We start from the raw sequence: 19149 nt of genomic DNA, 5'->3' as shown, positions 1-19149 counted from the left end.
CTATTGGTTTGAGATATGGTGAATGTGGAGGCCATTGGAGTACAGTGAACTCATTGTCATGTTTAAGAAACCAGTTTGAGATGATTTGAGCTTTGTGACATGGTGCATTATCCTGCCGGAAGTAGTCATCAGAAGATGGGTACACTGTAGTCATAAAGGGATGGACATAGTCAGCAGCAATACTAAGATAGGCTGTGGCATTTAAATGATGCTGAATTGGTACTAAGGGGCCCAAAGTGTGCCAAGAAAATATCCCCCACACCATTACACCACCACCTGGATGGATCCATGCTTTCATGTTGTTTACGCCAAATTCTGACCCTACCATCTGAATTTTGCATCTGAAATTGAGACTCATCAGTCCAGGCAGCATTTTTCCAATCTTCTATTGTCCAATTTTGCTGAGCCTGTGTGAATTGTAGCCTCAGTTTCCTGTTCTTAGCTGGCAGGAGTGGCACCCGGTGTGGTCTTTTGCTGCTGTAGCCCATCTGCTTCAAGGTTTGATGTGTTGTGTGTTCAGAGATGGTATTCTGCATACCTTGGTTGTAACGAGTGGTTATTTGAGTTACTGTTGCCTTTCTATCATCTCAAACCAGTCTGCTGATTCTCCTCTGACCTCTGACATCAAAAAGGCATATTCGTCAAAACAACTGCAGCTTACTAGATATCTTTTCTCTTTTTCTGACCATTCTCTGTAAATCCTAGAGATGGTTGTGCGTGAAAATCCCAGTAGTTCAGCAGTTTTTTAAATACTCAGACCAGTCCGTCTGGCACCAACAACCATGCCATGTTTAAAGTCACTTAAATCCCCTTTCTTCCCCATTCTGATGCTCGGTTTGAACTTCAGCAAGTCATCTTTACCACGTCTAGATGCCTAAATGCATTGAGTTGCTGCCATGTGATTGGCTGATTAGCAATTTGTGTTACCAAGCAATTGAACAAGTGTACCTATTAAAGTGGCTGGTGAGTGTGTATATATATATATGTGTATATATATATATATTACAGTATATGGGAACAAGGGTCTTTTACTCATACTTTCACATTTTTTAAAATGTATGATAAATGAATGCCATATAAATATCCACACACCTTAAACCAAAATTCCTAACCATATCACAGAGACCCGCACAGCTTCTGTTCACTCATATCTTGCACAGACATACACAACATCTTCCTGTACAATAGATAGAGGAACTTTGAGATTCTGACAAATTTAAAAGTTATGTCTGTTTCCACTTCTATTTTATCATGTGACAGCCATCAGCCAATCAAAAATGCAAATATGTATATTCTTTGAATTCTTGCACATGCTCAGTAGGAACTGTTGACTCAAAAGTTGTAAACATAAAAAAAACTTTGCACATTTTGTTAATAGGAGTAAAAACTTATATGACTGAATACCCTCACTTATTTGATCTGTATTTAATATATCCTTTTATCATTACTACTTTCAATTAAGGTGTTCCTGAATTTCCATACATTTGCTGCTCCCACCACATGCCACTCTGAGTATATTGCGGTTTATGATGGAGCCACCAGGATGTCTCCTCTGCTACTATATAGAGCCTGTGGAACAGGAGCCCTTCCTCCACTAGTGTCATCTGCAAATCGTATGCTGTTAGAATTTGTGAGTGAGGGAGCATCCAGCTTCTCTGCTTCATACTACTCAGGTAGATATATGTGCTCCAGAGTATCTGTGGAACTGTATATTTGTACAGCAAATATAGCACAGCCAGTGTATTACCGCATACCAAATACACTACAGCTACTGTACTACTGCATACCAAATACACCACAGCTACTGTACTACTGCATATCAAATACACCACAGCTACTGTTCTACTGCATACCAAATACACTACAGCTACTGTACTACTGCATACCTATTACACACCACAGCTACTGTACTAATGCATACCAAATACATCACAGCTACTGTACTACTGCATACCTATTACACACTACAGCTACTGTACTACTGCATACCAAATACACCACAGCTACTGTACTACTGCATACCTATTACACACCACAGCTACTGTTCTACTGCATACAAAATACACCACAGCTATTGTACTAGTCTACTGCATACCAAATACACTACAATTACTGTACTACTGCATACCTATTACACACCACAGCTACTGTACTACTGAATACCAAATACACCACCGCTACTGTACTACTGCATACCTATTACACACCACAGCTACTGTACTAATGCATACTAAATACACCACAGCTACTGTACTACTGCATACCTATTACACACCACAGCTACTGTACTACTGCATACCAAATACACCACAGCTACTGTACTACTGCATACCTATTATACACCACAGCTACTGTACTACTGCATACCAAATACATTACAGCTTCTGTACTACTGCATACCAAATACACCACAGCTATTGTACTAGTCTACTGCATACCAAATACACTACAATTACTGTACTACTGCATACCTATTACACACCACAGCTACTGTACTACTGAATACCAAATACATTGCAGCTACTGTACTACTGCATACCTATTACACACCACAGCTACTGTACTACTGAATACCAAATACATCACTGCTACTGTACTACTGCATACCTATTACACACCACAGCTACTGTACTACTGCATACCAAATACACTACAGCTACTGTACCACTGCATACCTATTACACACCACAGCTACTGTACTACTGCATACCTATTACACACCACAGCTACTGTACTACTGCATACCAAATACACCACAGCTACTGTACTACTGCATACATATTACACACCACAGCTACTGTACTAATGTATACCAAATACACCACAGCTACTGTACTACTGTATATCAAATACACCACAGCTAGGCGTATAACATGTTATAGGGCTGTGAATATCACACCAGAGCACAGCCAGCTGCATAGCACATTATAAGCTGTGAATATCAACACAGCACAACCACCACATAACATAACACTTTCCGCCAGATTAAGAATGGTGCACAAACAGTTAAGCTTGAGCGAAAAGGAGTTTATTGTGGGTGCTTGCGCGTGTCCGGTTTAGCACTTAAATTACAAGTTGAAAGTAAACACGAACGCGTGAGCGTAACCACGATTTACGCTATAATTGATTACCACGTCCCTAGAGCTCTGGTTAACTGTCACCAAAAAAAAGTTGCACAAAACACATCAAAAATACATTAAATAGTAAAGTTACACTCATAACACTGTCTAATAAAAAATATTTAAAAAAAAATATTGTACAAAAAAGTTATGAGGGATCAAAGATATGAGGTCTCAGGGGAAAAAGACTGAGAGATATATACATATACATGTCTAAAGATGGATATGTATGTTTGTATGTGCGTATATATATATATTTATATCAGTGTTAATGTCATCAACTAAAACTAGACTATGATGAGAATAAAACTAAAGAAATTCTGATGACTAAAATACGATTAAAACTAAAATGGCGTTGGGGATGAATTATTATTATTATTAAATGGAGCTTGATGGAAACAGTAGTTATGAAGCAGCGGTCTAAAGACCAATGCTCCATAATTTGTCCGCTGCCTCAGAGGCTGCGGTCTTCAATCCGCCCGATCCTATATGATCGGGCTGATTGACACCCCTGCTAGCGGCCGATTGGCCGCGAATCTGCAGGGGGCGGCATTGCACAAGCAGTTCAAAAGAACTGCTTGTGTAATGATAAATGCCAACAGCATATGCTGTCGACATTTATCTATGTGCGGCAGAAATGATACGCTACATTATATCTTCTCCGCACGCACTTGAATAAATTGACCCCTATGACAAAAACTAAATCAAAATGACATTTTTGTCAAAAGGAATCGCCACAATTCAACCCGATCGAGTAAGATCGGGTTGATTGACACCCCCCTGCTGGCGGCCGATTGGCCGCGAGTCTGCAGGGGGCGGCGTTGCACCAGCAGCTCTTGTGAGCTGCTAGTGCAATGCTGAATACGGAGAGCGTATTGCTCTCTGCATTCAGCGAGGTCTTGCAGGCCTGATCCGCACTGTCGGATCAGGTCCGCAAGACCTTTGTTAAATAGGGGCCTATGACTAAAACTAAATTTAAAATTTGCTGTCAAAATTAACAATTTATGCAAGGTGTTATAATCAATCCATATCTAATTGCTGCTATTTTGTAAAAAAACTAAAACAAAAAACAAGGCTATCTTCTTGTTTATTTACGAAACTTGGTTTTATTTAATTTTAAGATAAATAAAGACATGTTATATACCACAACAGTAAGATCTGTTAAATCTATATTGGATGTTCAAACCTTAATACTATAAATAAAAACAGGTTAATAAACTTTTACTCCAGGTGTATATAATGAGTTTGGAAAATCTAGAGCAGTGTTAATTTTGTTGCCAAAACATTTTTGATGTTATGCTGTGCCTGTGCTAGCTGCAGAAACTTTTTGTTGTGTTGAGTTACTTGATACTTGTTTTAATTATTAGCAGAGAACTGTTTTTATATTTGGTAATATGTGCAATGGAGCTACAGCCAATACAGATTACAGTTTGTTTTTTTTATATTTTAAAGTTGCATTTCTGTTTGTTTATGAAACTTTGTTTTATTTAATTTTAAAGGGACACACAACAGGTTGAGATTTGTGCATTTCCTAAAAGGGCTATTTAATTAAAAATAGTTTGCATAAAAAAATTCTTTCAAAATTGCTGGCAAGTATTTTAAAATAATTTTTAAAAATAAGCAAAATGATTTACATAGCTAAGCTGCCTGGAGCAGCCAACTCCACCCCCCTTATCAGTGTTTGGACACAGGCATTGTATTTCAACTGAATTCCCAGCTTCTAGGCATGCTCCAGCAGATAATCCCTATGCATTTGTGTATTCTACCAAAGCAACAATAGATATAGATACATCCATAAAAGGAATTGTGTGTGGGGAGTTAGAGCTTCACAATTCAGAAACTAAAAAGAAAGGGTTAATGGCGAGGCACTGCAGTATAAATTTGCAGGTAAAGTAATTAAAGTACATATTATATTTTGTCTCTTTCCCAACTTGGTTTATGTCCCTTTAAGTTTAATAAAGACGTTATATATCACAAGGGCTACATCTGTGTCTGTATTGCATGCTTAAACCTTAATACCATTAATAACAGGTGTTATGTTTACTCCTGGAGTATATAATGAGTTTGGAAATTATAGAGAAAATCTTAAATAATGCCTTATACTTTAACTAAACCTCTTAGATTGTAGTTGACTAAAACTAGACGAAAACTAAAACAATTCAGATGACTAAAATACGACTAAAACTAAAATGGCATTTTAGTCAAAAGACTAAAACTAAGACTAAATCAAAATTTGCCGTCAGAATTAACACTGATTTATATGTGTGTGTTTATATGTATGTACATATGTATTTATATGTGTTTATATGTATTTGCAGACATATATACACACATTTGTACACACAGTCAAGTAGATGAAAACATGAAAAAAACATATTTATGCAATATTAATATTTAAAAAAGTTTTTAACTATGTATTTACTGTAAATATTTAACATTCCAATGTTCTGCACATAGCAGAAAATGTCCTATGTGTTTGTAAATAGATATTCCTATATATATCTGTATAAAACTATACCTATATACAGTCATCATATATATAGGTATAGATATATATAGAAATATTTATTTAGAATAAATAGAACATATTCTGCTATGTGAAGAAAATTGGAATGTGAAACATTCATATTGTCATGTCAGGTTAGCGCACTTTTTTGCTCCATTGACTTCTCAGGGGGGAGTACTTTAACTTATCTTCAAAGTTTGGCTTTTTGTGGACATCAGGTTAGCCCGCTAGCGAAAATGTTTAACTTTCATCTTGTAACACGAGTGCTACCCAATGGCAGAGGGAACATTAAATACCAAACACAGCACAATTAACTCTATAGCACTTTATAGGGAAGTGAATACCAAACACAGCACAACCAGGTGTATAGCACTTTATAGGGAAGTGAATACCAAACACAGCACAACCAGGTGTATAGCACTTTATAGGGAATTAAATACCAAACACAACACAACCAGATGTATAGCACTTTATAGGGAAGTGAATACCAAACACACCACAACCAGGTGTATAGCACTTTATAAGGAGGTGAATACCAAACACAGCACAACCAGGTGTATAGCATTTTATAGGGAAGTGAATACCAAACACAGCACAACCAGGTGTGTAGCACTTTATAGGGAGGTGAATACCAAACACAGCACAACCAGGTGTATAGCACTTTATAGGGAGGTGAATACCAAACACAGCACAACCAGGTGTAACTGTATAGCACTTTATATGGAAGTGAATACCAAACACAGCACAACCAGGTGTATAGCACTTTATAGGGAAGTGAATACCAAACACAGCACAACCAGGTGTGTAGTACTTTATAGGGAGGTGAATACCAAACACAGCACAACCAGGTGTATAGCACTTTATAGGGAGGTGAATACCAAACACAGCGCAACCAGGTGTAACTGTATAGCACTTTATAGGGAAGTGAATACCAAACACACCACAACCAGGTGTATAGCACTTTATAGGGAGGTGAATACCAAACACAGCACAACCAGGTGTATAGCACTTTATAGGGAAGTGAATATCAAACACAGCACAACCAGGTGTATAGCACTTTATAGGGAGGTGAATACCAAACACAGCACAACCAGGTGTATAGCACTTTATAGGGAGGTGAATACCAAACACAGCACAACCAGGTGTATAGCACTTTATAGGGAAGTGAATACCAAACACAGCACAACCAGGTGTGTAGCACTTTATAGGGAGGTGAATACCAAACACAGCACAACCAGGTGTATAGCACTTTATAGGGAGGTGAATACCAAACACAGCACAACCAGGTGTAACTGTATAGCACTTTATAGGGAGGTGAATACCAAACACAGCACAACCAGGTGTATAGCACTTTATAGGGAAGTGAATACCAAACACAGCACAACCAGGTGTGTAGTACTTTATAGGGAGGTGAATAACAAACACAGCACAACCAGGTGTATAGCACTTTATAGGTAGGTGAATACCAAACACAGCGCAACCAGGTGTAACTGTATAGCACTTTATAGGGAAGTGAATATCAAACACACCACAACCAGGTGTATAGCACTTTATAGGGAGGTGAATACCAAACACAGCACAACCAGGTGTATAGCACTTTATAGGGAAGTGAATACCAAACACAGCACAACCAGGTGTATAGCACTTTATAGGGAGGTGAATACCAAACACAGCACAACCAGGTGTATAGCACTTTATAGGGAGGTGAATACCAAACACAGCACAACCAGGTGTATAGCACTTTATAGGGAAGTGAATACCAAACACAGCACAACCAGGTGTGTAGCACTTTATAGGGAAGTGAATACCAAACACACCACAACCAGGTGTATAGCACTTTATAGGGAAGTGAAAACCAAACAAACCACAACCAGGTGTATAGCACTTTATAGGGAGGTGAATACGAAACACAGCACAACTAGGTGTATAGCACTTCATTGGGAAGTGAATACCAAACACAGCACAACCAGCTGTATAGCACTTTATAGGGAAGTGAATACCAAACACAGCACAACCAGCTGTATAGCACTTTATAGGGAAGTGAATGCCAAACACAGCACAACCAGGTGTATAGCACTTTATAGGGAGGTGAATACCAAACACAGCACAACCAGCATTATAGCACTTTATAAGGAAGTGTATACCAAACACAGCACAACCAGGTGTATAGCACTTTATAGGGAGATGAATACCAAACACAGCACAACCAGGTGTATAGCACTTTATAGGGAAGTGAATACCAAACACAGCACAACCAGGTGTAATAGCACTTTATAGGCTGTGAATACCAAACACAGCACAACCAGGTGTATAGCACTTTATAGGGAAGTGAATACCAAACACAGCACAACCAGGTGTATAGCACTTTAGAGGCTGTGAATACCAAACACTGCACAACCAGGCGTATAACACTTTATAGGGAAGTGAATACCAAACGCAGCACAAACAGCAGTATAGCACTTTATAGGGAAGTGAATACCAAACACAGCACAACCAGCAGTATAGCACTTTATAGGGAGGTGAATACCAAACACAGCACAACCAGCTGTATAGCACTTTATAGGACTGTGAATACCAAACACAGCACAAACAGGTGTATAGCACTTTATAGGGAAGTGAATACCAAACACAGCACAACCAGCAGTATAGCACTTTATAGGGAGGTGAATACCAAACACAGAACAACCAGCTGTATAGCACTTTATAGGACTGTGAATACCAAACACAGCACAACCAGGTGTATAGCATTTTATAGGGAAGTAAATACCAAACACAGCACAACCAGCAGTATAGCACTTTATAGGGAAGTGAATACCAAACACAGCACAACCAGGTAAATAGCACTTTATAGGGAAGTGAATACCAAAAAAAACAGCAAAAACAGCCGTATAGCACTTTATAGGGAAGTGAATACCAAACACAGCACAACCAGGTGTGTAGTACTTTATAGGGAGGTGAATAGCAAACACAGCACAACCAGGTGTATAGCACTTTATAGGGAGGTGAATACCAAACATAGCGCAGCCAGGTGTAACTGTATAGCACTTTATAGGGAAGTGAATACCAAACACACCACAACCAGGTGTATAGCACTTTATAGGGAGGTGAATACCAAACACAGCACAACCAGGTGTATAGCACTTTATAGGGAAGTGAATACCAAACACAGCACAACCAGGTGTATAGCACTTTATAGGGAGGTGAATACCAAACACAGCACAACCAGGTGTATAGCACTTTATAGGGAGGTGAATACCAAACACAGCACAACCAGGTGTATAGCACTTTATAGGGAAGTGAATACCAAACACAGCACAACCAGGTGTGTAGCACTTTATAGGGAGGTGAATACCAAACACAGCACAACCAGGTGTATAGCACTTTATAGGGAGGTGAATACCAAACACAGCACAAACAGGTGTAACTGTATAGCACTTTATAGGGAAGTGAATACCAAACACAGCACAACCAGGTGTATAGCACTTTATAGGGAAGTGAATACCAAACACAGCACAACCAGGTGTGTAGTACTTTATAGGGAGGTGAATACCAAACACAGCACAACCAGGTGTATAGCACTTTATAGGGAGGTGAATACCAAACACAGCGCAACCAGGTGTAACTGTATAGCACTTTATAGGGAAGTGAATACCAAACACACCACAACCAGGTGTATAGCACTTTATAGGGAGGTGAATACCAAACACAGCACAACCAGGTGTATAGCACTTTATAAGGAAGTGAATACCAAACACAGCACAACCAGGTGTATAGCACTTTATAGGGAGGTGAATACCAAACACAGCACAACCAGGTGTATAGCACTTTATAGGGAGGTGAATACCAAACACAGCACAACCAGGTGTATAGCACTTTATAGGGAAGTGAATACCAAACACAGCACAACCAGGTGTGTAGCACTTTATAGGGAAGTGAATACCAAACACACCACAACCAGGTGTATAGCACTTTATAGGGAAGTGAATACCAAACAAACCACAACCAGGTGTATAGCACTTTATAGGGAGGTGAATACCAAACACAGCACAACTAGGTGTATAGCACTTCATTGGGAAGTGAATACCAAACACAGCACAACCAGCTGTATAGCACTTTATAGGGAAGTGAATACCAAACACAGCACAACCAGCTGTATAGCACTTTATAGGGAAGTGAATACCAAACACAGCACAACCAGGTGTATAGCACTTTATAGGGAGGTGAATACCAAACACAGCACAACCAGCATTATAGCACTTTATAAGGAAGTGTATACCAAACACAGCACAACCAGGTGTATAGCACTTTATAGGGAGGTGAATACCAAACACAGCACAACCAGGTGTATAGCACTTTATAGGGAAGTGAATACCAAACACAGCACAACCAGGTGTAATAGTACTTTATAGGCTGTGAATACCAAACACTGCACAACCAGGTGTATAGCACTTTATAGGGAAGTGAATACCAAACACAGCACAACCAGGTGTATAGCACTTTAGAGGCTGTAAATACCAAACACTACACAACCAGGCATATAACACTTTATAGGGAAGTGAATACCAAACGCAGCACAAACAGCAGTATAGCACTTTATAGGGAAGTGAATACCAAACACAGCACAACCAGCAGTATAGCACTTTATAGGGAGGTGAATACCAAACACAGCACAACCAGCTGTATAGCACTTTATAGGACTGTGAATACCAAACACAGCACAACCAGGTGTATAGCATTTTATAGGGAAGTAAATACCAAACACAGCACAACCAGCAGTATAGCACTTTATAGGGAAGTGAATACCAAACACAGAACAACCAGGTAAATAGCACTTTATAGGGAAGTGAATACCAAAAAACACCAGCAAAAACAGCCGTATAGCACTTTATAGGACTGTGAATACTAAACACAGCACAGACAGGTGTATAGCACTTTTTTGGGAAGTGAATACCAAACACAGCACAACCAGGTGTATAGCACTTTATAGGGAAGTGAATAACAAACACAGCACAACCAGGTGTATAGCATTTTATAGGGAAGTGAATAATAAACACAGCACAACCAGGTGTATAGCACTTTATAGGCTGTGAATACTAAAAACAGCACAACCAGGTGTATAGCACTTTATAGGGCTGTAAATACCAAACACAGTACAACCAGCAGTATAGCACTTTATAGGGCTGTTAATACCAAACACAGCACAACCAGGTGTATAGCATTTTATAGGGCTGTGAATACCAAACACAGCACAACCAGGTGTATAGCACTTTATAGGGAGGTGAATACCAAGCACAGCACAACCAGGTGTATAGCACTTCATAGGACTGTAAATACTTAAACACAGCACTACCAGGTGTATAGCACTTTATAGGGAGGTAAATACCAAACAAAGCACAACCAACAGTTTAGCACTTTATAGTGCTGTGAATACCAAACACACATGGTTTTGGTGTGTTTGGTTTTCACAGCCCTATAAAGTGCTATACTGCTGGTTGTGCTGTGTTTGGTATTCACAGCCCTATAAAGTGTTATACTGCTGGTTGTGCTGGGTTTGGTATTCACAGCCTATAAAGTGCTATACACCTGGTTGTGGTGTGTTTGGAATTCACAGCCCTACAAAGTGCTATATAGGGCTGTGAATACCAAGCACAGCACAACCAGGTGTATAGCACTTTATAGGAAAGTGAATACCAAACACAGCACAACCAGGTGTATAGCACTTTATAGGGAAGTGAATACCAAACACAGCAAAACCAGGTGTATAGCACTTTATAGGGAAGTGAATACCAAACACAGCACAACTAGGTGTTTAGCACTTTATAGGGCTGTGAATACCAAGCACAGCACAACCAGGTGTATAGCACTTTATAGGGAAGTGGATACTAAACACAGCACAACCAGGGGTATAGCTGTACACTGTTACATAGTATGTTTAGCACGTTCAGCTATAGATTGCTGTATATTAAATCTATTACATCCAGCTGTATACTGCTATATATCAAACATCAAATCAGTTAAATTAAGCCTGCTGACCATTTTTTTATATAAATTAAATATACTTCCTCCTTGTTCTATTTTAATTTACTTTACCTGAAAGTTCTGTTTATAATTTAAGGTAAATGTGGTGGTACATTGACAGCAATGAATGGAACCCTGACGTCCCCAGGATATCCCAGGGGGTACCAGCCCTCTACAGACTGCACATGGAGTATTGTAGCTCCCAATGACTACTGGGTATGTAGCATCTGAACAACAGAGATTATTCTAGTCTTGGCTAGCAAATTATTTTATTAAAAGGCCTTTATAAAAAAAATGTCAGAGAATTGAATTATACAACTAGCAACCCTTTAATGATATGTGGCAGTAATTAATGGCTAGATTATGAGTTTTGCGGTAAGAGCTACTCGGTACTAACTTGCAAGTTATTGTCACCACTCACCTACAGCACTGGTATTACAGGTTTGCAAAAACCCGGCGTTAGCAGACAGGCGTTATTGCAGCGTAAAACAAAATTGAGCTCCATACCGCACTCCAATACCAGCGCTGCGGTGAGCTGCGAAGAGCTGGTTTTACGTGCTTGTGCACAATTTCCCCATAGACATAAATGGGGAGAACCGGCTGAAAAAAAGCCTAACACCTGCAATAAATGAGCGTAAAGTTCCGTAATGCTGCCCCATTGATTCCTATGGGGAAACTAAATTTATGTTTACACCTAACACCCTAACATGAACCCCGAGTCTAAACACTACTAATCTGCCACCCCCAACATCGCCGACACCTACATTACTGTTATTAACCCCTAATCTGCCGCCCCCGACACCGTTGACACCTACCTACACTTATTAACCCCTAATCTGCCGCCCCTAACATCGCCACCACCCAACTACATTTATTAACCTCCACTTTAATATAATTAAAATAAATCTAAATAAAAATTACTATCATTAACGAAATAATTCCTATTTAAAACTAAATACTTACCTGTAAAATAAATCCTAAGCTAGCTACAATATAACTACTAGTTACATTGTATCTATCTTAGGTTTTATTTTAATTTCACAGCTAAGTTTGTATTTATTTTAACTAGGTAGACTAGTTAGTAAATAGTTATTAACTATTTACTAAGTACCTAGCAAAAATAAATACGAATTTACCTGTAAAATAAAACCTAACCTCAGTTACACTAACACCTAACCTTACCCTACAATTAAATAAATTACATTAATTAAATGCAAATAACTAAATTACAAAAAACCCCACTAAATTACAAAAAATAAAAACGAAATTATCAAATATTTAAACTATTTACACCTAATCTAATAGCCCTATCAAAATAAAAAAGCCCCCCAAAATAAAAAAACCCTAGCTTAAACTAAACTGACAATAGCCCTATTGCTCCCCATTGCCCTGAAAATTGCATTTGTATGGGCATTGCCCTTAAAAGGGCATTTAACTCTTTTTCCACCCAAACTATAAGCTAAAAATAAAACCCACCCAATAAACCCTTAAAAAAACACTAACCCCCGAAGATCCACTCACAGTTTTTGAAGAGCCGACATCCATCCTCCACGAATCCGGGAAAAGTCTTCATCCAAGCGGCAAGAAGTCCTCAACGAAGCCGGGAGAAGTCTTCATCCAAGTGGCAAGAAGTGGTCCTCCAGATGGGCAGAAGTCTTCATCCAGGCGGCATCTTTAACTTCATCCATCCGGTGCGGAGTGGCTCCATCTTCAAGACATCCGGCGCGGAGCATCCTCTTCCTTCCACGGCTCTTCTCGAATGAAGGTTCCTTTAAGTGACGTCATCCAAGATGGTGTCCCTTGAATTCCGATTGACTGATAGAATTCTATCAGCCAATCGGAAATAAAGGTGAAAAAATCCTATTGGCTGATGCAATCAGCCAATAGGATTGAGCTTCAATCCTATTGGCTGATCCAATCAACCAATAGGATTGAGCTTGCATTCTATTGACTGTTGCATTCAGGATGCTCCACGCCAGATGTCTTGAAGATGGAGCCGCTCCGCGCCGGATAGATGAAGATAGAAGATGCCGTCTGGATGAAGACTTCTGCCCGTCTGAAGGACCACTTCTTGCCGCTTGGATGAAGACTTCTTCCGGCTTTGTTGAAAACTTCTTGCCGCTTGGATGAAGACTTCTCCTGGATTCATTGAGGATGGATGTTGGGTCTTCAAAAACTGTAAGTAGATCTTCGGGGGTTAGTGTTAGGGTTTTTTAAGGGTTTATTGGGTGGGTTTTATTTTTAGCTTAGGGTTTGGGAAGAAAAAGAGCTAAATGCCCTTTTAAGGGCAATGCCCATACAAATGCCCTTTTCAGGGCAATTGGGAGCTTAGGTTTTTTTAGTTAGGATTTTATTTGGGGGGGTTTGTTGTGTGGGTGGTGGGTTTTACTGTGGGGGGGTATTTGTATTTTTTTCTACAGGTAAAAGAACTGATTTCTTTGGGGCAATGCCCCGCAAAAGGCCCTTTTAAGGGCTATTGGTAGTTTAGTTTAGGCTAGGGTTTTTTTATTTTGGGGGGCTTTTTTATTTTGATAGGGCTATTAGATTAGGTGTAATTAGTTTAAATATTTGATCATTTCTTTTTTATTTTGTGTAATTTAGTGGGGGTTTTTATAATATAGTTAATTGTATTTAATAAATGTAAGTTATTTAATTGTAGTGTAAGGTTAGGTGTTAGTGTAACTCCTTATTTTACAGGTAAATTTGTATTTATTTTAGCTAGGTAGTTAGTAAATAGTTAATAACTATTTACTAACTAGTCTACCTAGTTAAACTAAATACAAACTTAGCTGTGAAATAAAAATAAAACCTAAGCTAGCTACAATATAACTATTATTTATATTGTAGCTAGCTTAGGGTTTATTTTAAAGGTAAGTATTTAGTTATAAAAAGGAATTATTTAGTTATTAATAGTAGATTTTACTTAAATTCATTTTAATTACATTAAAGTTAGTGGGTGTTAGGGCTAGGGTTAGACTTAGGGTTAGGGGTTAATAACTTTAGTATAGTGGCAGCGACGTTGGGGCGGAAGATTAGGGGTTAATAAATGTAGGTAGGTGGCGGCGATGTAAGGGGTGGCAGATTAGGGGTTAATAAGTGTAATGTAGGTGGCGGCAGTGTCAGGGGCAGCAGATTAGTGGTTAATAACTGTAATGTAGGTGGCGGCAACATTGGGGGCGGCAGATTAGTGGTTAACAAGTATAATGTAGGTTGGGGGCGGCAGATTAGGAGTTAGTAATATTTAACTAGTGTTTGCGATACGGGAGTGCGGTGGTTTAGGGGTTAATATGTTTATTATAGTGGCGGCGATGTCCGTGGCGGCAATGTCTGGAGCGGCAGATTAGGGGTTAATAATTTTATTTTCGTTTTTTCTATGCGGGATGGCCTCAGTTTAGGGGTTAATACGTAGTTTATGGGTGTTAGTGTACTTTTTAACACTTTAGTTATGAGTTTTATGGTATGGCTTTGTAGCGTAAAACTCATAACTACTGACTTTCAGTTTACGGTATGGATCTTGTAGTTTTGGGCTCACTTTTTGGCCTCCAAGGCAGACTCGTCATACTGGCGCTATGTAAGTCCCATTGAAAAAGTACTTTTTAAAAGCTGCGGTAGTTACGTTACATTACGGCCAGAAAAGTTTGCGGTGCACCTAAACCTGCAAGACTCGTAATACCAGCGGTAGTGAAAAAGAGCCTTAACGCTGCTTTTTCACTCATACCGCAAAACTCATAATCTAGCCGATAGATAGTAATATAGGCAGTAATATAAATAGTACTAAAGGCAGTAATATAGATTGTAATAAAGACAGTAATATAGATAGTAATATAGGCAGTAATATAAATAGTAATAATATATACAGTATTATAGATAGTAATATAGGCAGTAATATAGACAGTAATATAGATAGTAATGTAGGCAGTAATATAGATAGTAATATAGGCAGTAATATAGACAGTAATATTGGCAGTAATATAGATAGTAATATACACAGTAATATAGGCAGTAATTTAGGCAGTAATATAGTCAGTAATATAGATAGTAATATAGGCAGTAATATACGGCTAGATTACGAGTTTTGCGGTAAGAGCTGCTCGGTAATAACTTGCAAGTTATTGCACCGCTCACTTCCCTACAGCGCTGGTATTACAGGTTTGCAAAAACCTGGCGTTATCAGGTAAGAAGTGAGCGTAGAGCAAAATTGAGCTCCATACCACACTCCAATACCAGCGCTGCTGAAAGCTGCGGTGAGCTAGTTTTACGTGCTCATGCACGATTTCCCCATAGACATCAATAGGGAGAGCCAGCTGAAAAAAAGTCTAACACCTGCAAAAAAGCAGCGTAAAGCTTAGTAACGCAGCCACATTGATTCCTATGGGGAAACTAAATTTATGTTTACACCTAACACTAACCCCCGAAGATCCACTTACAGTTTTGAAGAACGGACATCCATCCTAAATGAAGCCGGGAGAAGTCTTCATCCAAGTGGCAAGAAGTCCTCAACGAAGCAGGGAGAAGTCTTCATCCAAGCCGGCAGAAGTGGTCCTCCAGACGGGCAGAAGTCTTCATCCAGACGGCATCTTCTATCTTCATCCATCCGTCGCAGAGTGGGTCCATCTTCAAGACATCCGGCGCGGAGCATCCTCTTCAATCGCAGTCTTCATCCAGAATGTTCTTTTAAGTGACATCATCCAAGATGGTGTCCCTTGAATTCCGATTGGCTTATAGAATTCTATCAGCCAATTGAAATTAAAGGTGAAAAAATCCTATTGGCTGATGCAATCAGCCAATAGGATTGAGCTTCAATCCTATTGGCTGATCCAATCAGCCAATAGGACTGAGCTTGCATTCTATTGGCTGATTGGAACAGCCAATAGAATGCAAGCTCAATCCTATTGGCCGATTGGATCAGCCAATAGTATTGAAGCTCAATCCTATTGGCTGATTGCATAAGCCAATAGAATTTTTTCATCTTTAATTCTGATTGGCTTATAGAATTACTTAAAGGAACCTTCATTCTGGAAGAAGACTTCGATTGAAGAGGATGCTCTGTGCCGGATGTTTTGAAGATGGATGAGCTCCGGGCTGGATGGACGAAGATAGAAGATAGAAGATGCTGTCTGAATGAAGACTTAACGCTGCTTTTTCACTCATACCGCAAAACTCGTAATCTAGCTGATAGATAGTAATATAGGCAGTAATTTACGGCTAGATTACGAGTTTTGCGGTATGAGTGAAAAATCAGCGTTAAGGCTCATAATGCTGCTTTTTCACTACGCTGGTATTACGAGTCTTGCAGGTTTAGGGGCACCGCACACTTTTTTGGCCTTAATGCAAATTAACTTACGCAAATTGCGTAAGGTCTTTTTTCAATGGAACTTCCACAGCGCTGGTATTACGAGTCTGCCTGGGAGGCCAAAAAGTGAGCGGTACACCCTATACCACCAAGATCAATACCGTAAACTGAAAGTCAGTAGTTATGAGTTTCACACTACAAAGCTGTAACATAAAACTCATAACTAAACTGCTAAAAAGTACACTAACACCCATAAACTACCTATTAACCCCTAAACCGAGGCCCTCCCACATTGCAAACGCTAAAATAAAATTATTAACCCCTAATCTGCTGCCCTGGACATCGCCGCTACTAGAATAAACATATTAACCCCTAAATCGCAGCACTCCCGCCTAGCAAACACTAGTTAAATATTATTAACCCCTAATCTGACGTCCCTAACATCGCCACCACCTACCTACATTTATTAACCCCTAATCTGCAACCCCCAATGTCGCCGCCACTATACTAAATTTATTTACCCCTAAACCTAAGTCTAACCCTAACACCCCCTAACTTAAATATAATTAAAATAAATCTAAATAAAACTTGCTATCATTACCTAAATAATTCCTATTTAAAACTAAATACTTACCTGTAAAATAAACCCTAAGCTAGCTACAATATAACTAATAGTTACATTGTAGCTAGCTTAGGGTTTATTTTTATTTCACAGGCAAGTTTGTATTTATTTTAACTAGGTAGAATAGTTACTAAATAGTTATTACTACCTAGCTAAACTAAATACAAATTTACCTGTAAAATAAAACCTAACCTGTCTTACACTAACACCTAATCTTACACTATAGTTAGTTATATTGTAGCTAGCTTACGGTTTATGTATTAATTAAATACAATTAACTAAATTACAAGAAAAACAAACACAAAATTAAACAAAATAAAAAAGAAATGATCAAATATTTAAACTAATTACACCTAATCTAATAGCCCTATCAAAATAAAAAAGCCCCCCCCCCCCCCCCCAAATAAAAAACTCACTAAACTAAACTAAACTGCCAATAGCCCTTAAAAGGGCCTTTTGCTGGGCATGGTCCAAAGAAATCAGCTCTTTTACCTGTAAAAAAAAAAATACAAACAACCCCCCAACAGTAAAACCCACCACCCAAACAACCAAACCCCAAAAATAAAATCCTATCTAAAAAAACCTAAGCTCCCCATTGCCCTGAAAAGGACATTTGGATTGGCATTGCCCTTAAAAGGGCATTTAGCTCTTTTTCAGCCCAAACCCTTATCTAAAAATAAAACCCACCCAATAAACCCTTAAAAAACCTAACACTAACCCCCGAAGATCCACTTAGTTTTTGAAGAACGGACATTCATCCTCAACGAAGCCGGGAGAAGTCTTCATCCAAGCAGCAAGAAGTCCTCAATGAAGCCGGGAGAAGTCTGCATCCAAGCAGAAAGAAGTGGTTCTCCAGACGGGCAGAATTCGTCATCCAGACGGCATCTTCTATCTTCATCCTTCCGAGGCGGAGCGGCTCCATCATCAAGATATCCGGCGCAGAGCATCCGCTTCATATGGTCCCAGCCATACACTAAAGGTTCCTTTAAATGACATCATCCAAAATGGTGTCCCTTGAATTCCGATTGACTGATAGAATTCTATCAGCTAATCGGAATTAAAGGTAAAAAAATCCTACTGGCTGATGCAATCAGCCAATAGAATTGAGCTTCAATCCTATTGGCTGATCCAATCAGCCAATAGGATTGAAGCTCAATCCTATTGGCTGATTGCATCAGTCAATAGGATTTTTTCACCTTGTTTTCCGATTGGCTGATAGAATTCTATCAGCCAATCGGAATTCAAGGGACGCCATCTTGGATGACATCCCTTAATGGAAACTTCATTCTTCGTTAGCCGTCATCAGAAGAGGATGCTCCGCACCGGATGTCTTGAAAAGGGAGCCGCTCCGCACCAGATGGATGAAACTGTAAGTGGATCTTCAGGGGTTAGTGTTAGGTTTTTTTTAAGGGTTGATTGGGTGGGTTTTATTTTTAGGTTAGGGTTTGGGCAAAAAAAGAGCCAAATGCCCTTTTCAGGGCAATACAAACATGCACAGTTCACAAGCACAGTATGGTAAAAAATAAAATTTATTAAAGACCCATGTTAAAATAGCAACGTTTCGGGGTTAACCCCTTAGTCATGCCATCTG

The 19149-nt window shown here is 39.1% G+C and overlaps 1 protein-coding gene across 1 annotated transcript in view; it reads left to right on the top strand.

Annotated features, from left to right (window-relative positions):
* LOC128636299 (astacin-like metalloendopeptidase) overlaps positions 1-19149 on the top strand; it is a 107641-nt gene that overhangs the window by 66257 nt on the left and 22235 nt on the right. The window contains exons 10-11 of the mRNA XM_053689330.1: positions 1463-1673; positions 11741-11859. Coding sequence (XP_053545305.1) covers positions 1463-1673; positions 11741-11859 — 330 coding nt within the window. The remainder of the gene's footprint in view (positions 1-1462; positions 1674-11740; positions 11860-19149) is intronic.

Source organism: Bombina bombina, chromosome 7, assembly GCF_027579735.1.
Source record: "Bombina bombina isolate aBomBom1 chromosome 7, aBomBom1.pri, whole genome shotgun sequence".
Lineage (NCBI taxonomy): Eukaryota > Metazoa > Chordata > Amphibia > Anura > Bombinatoridae > Bombina > Bombina bombina.
This window is presented reverse-complemented; position numbering and strand designations above follow the sequence as displayed.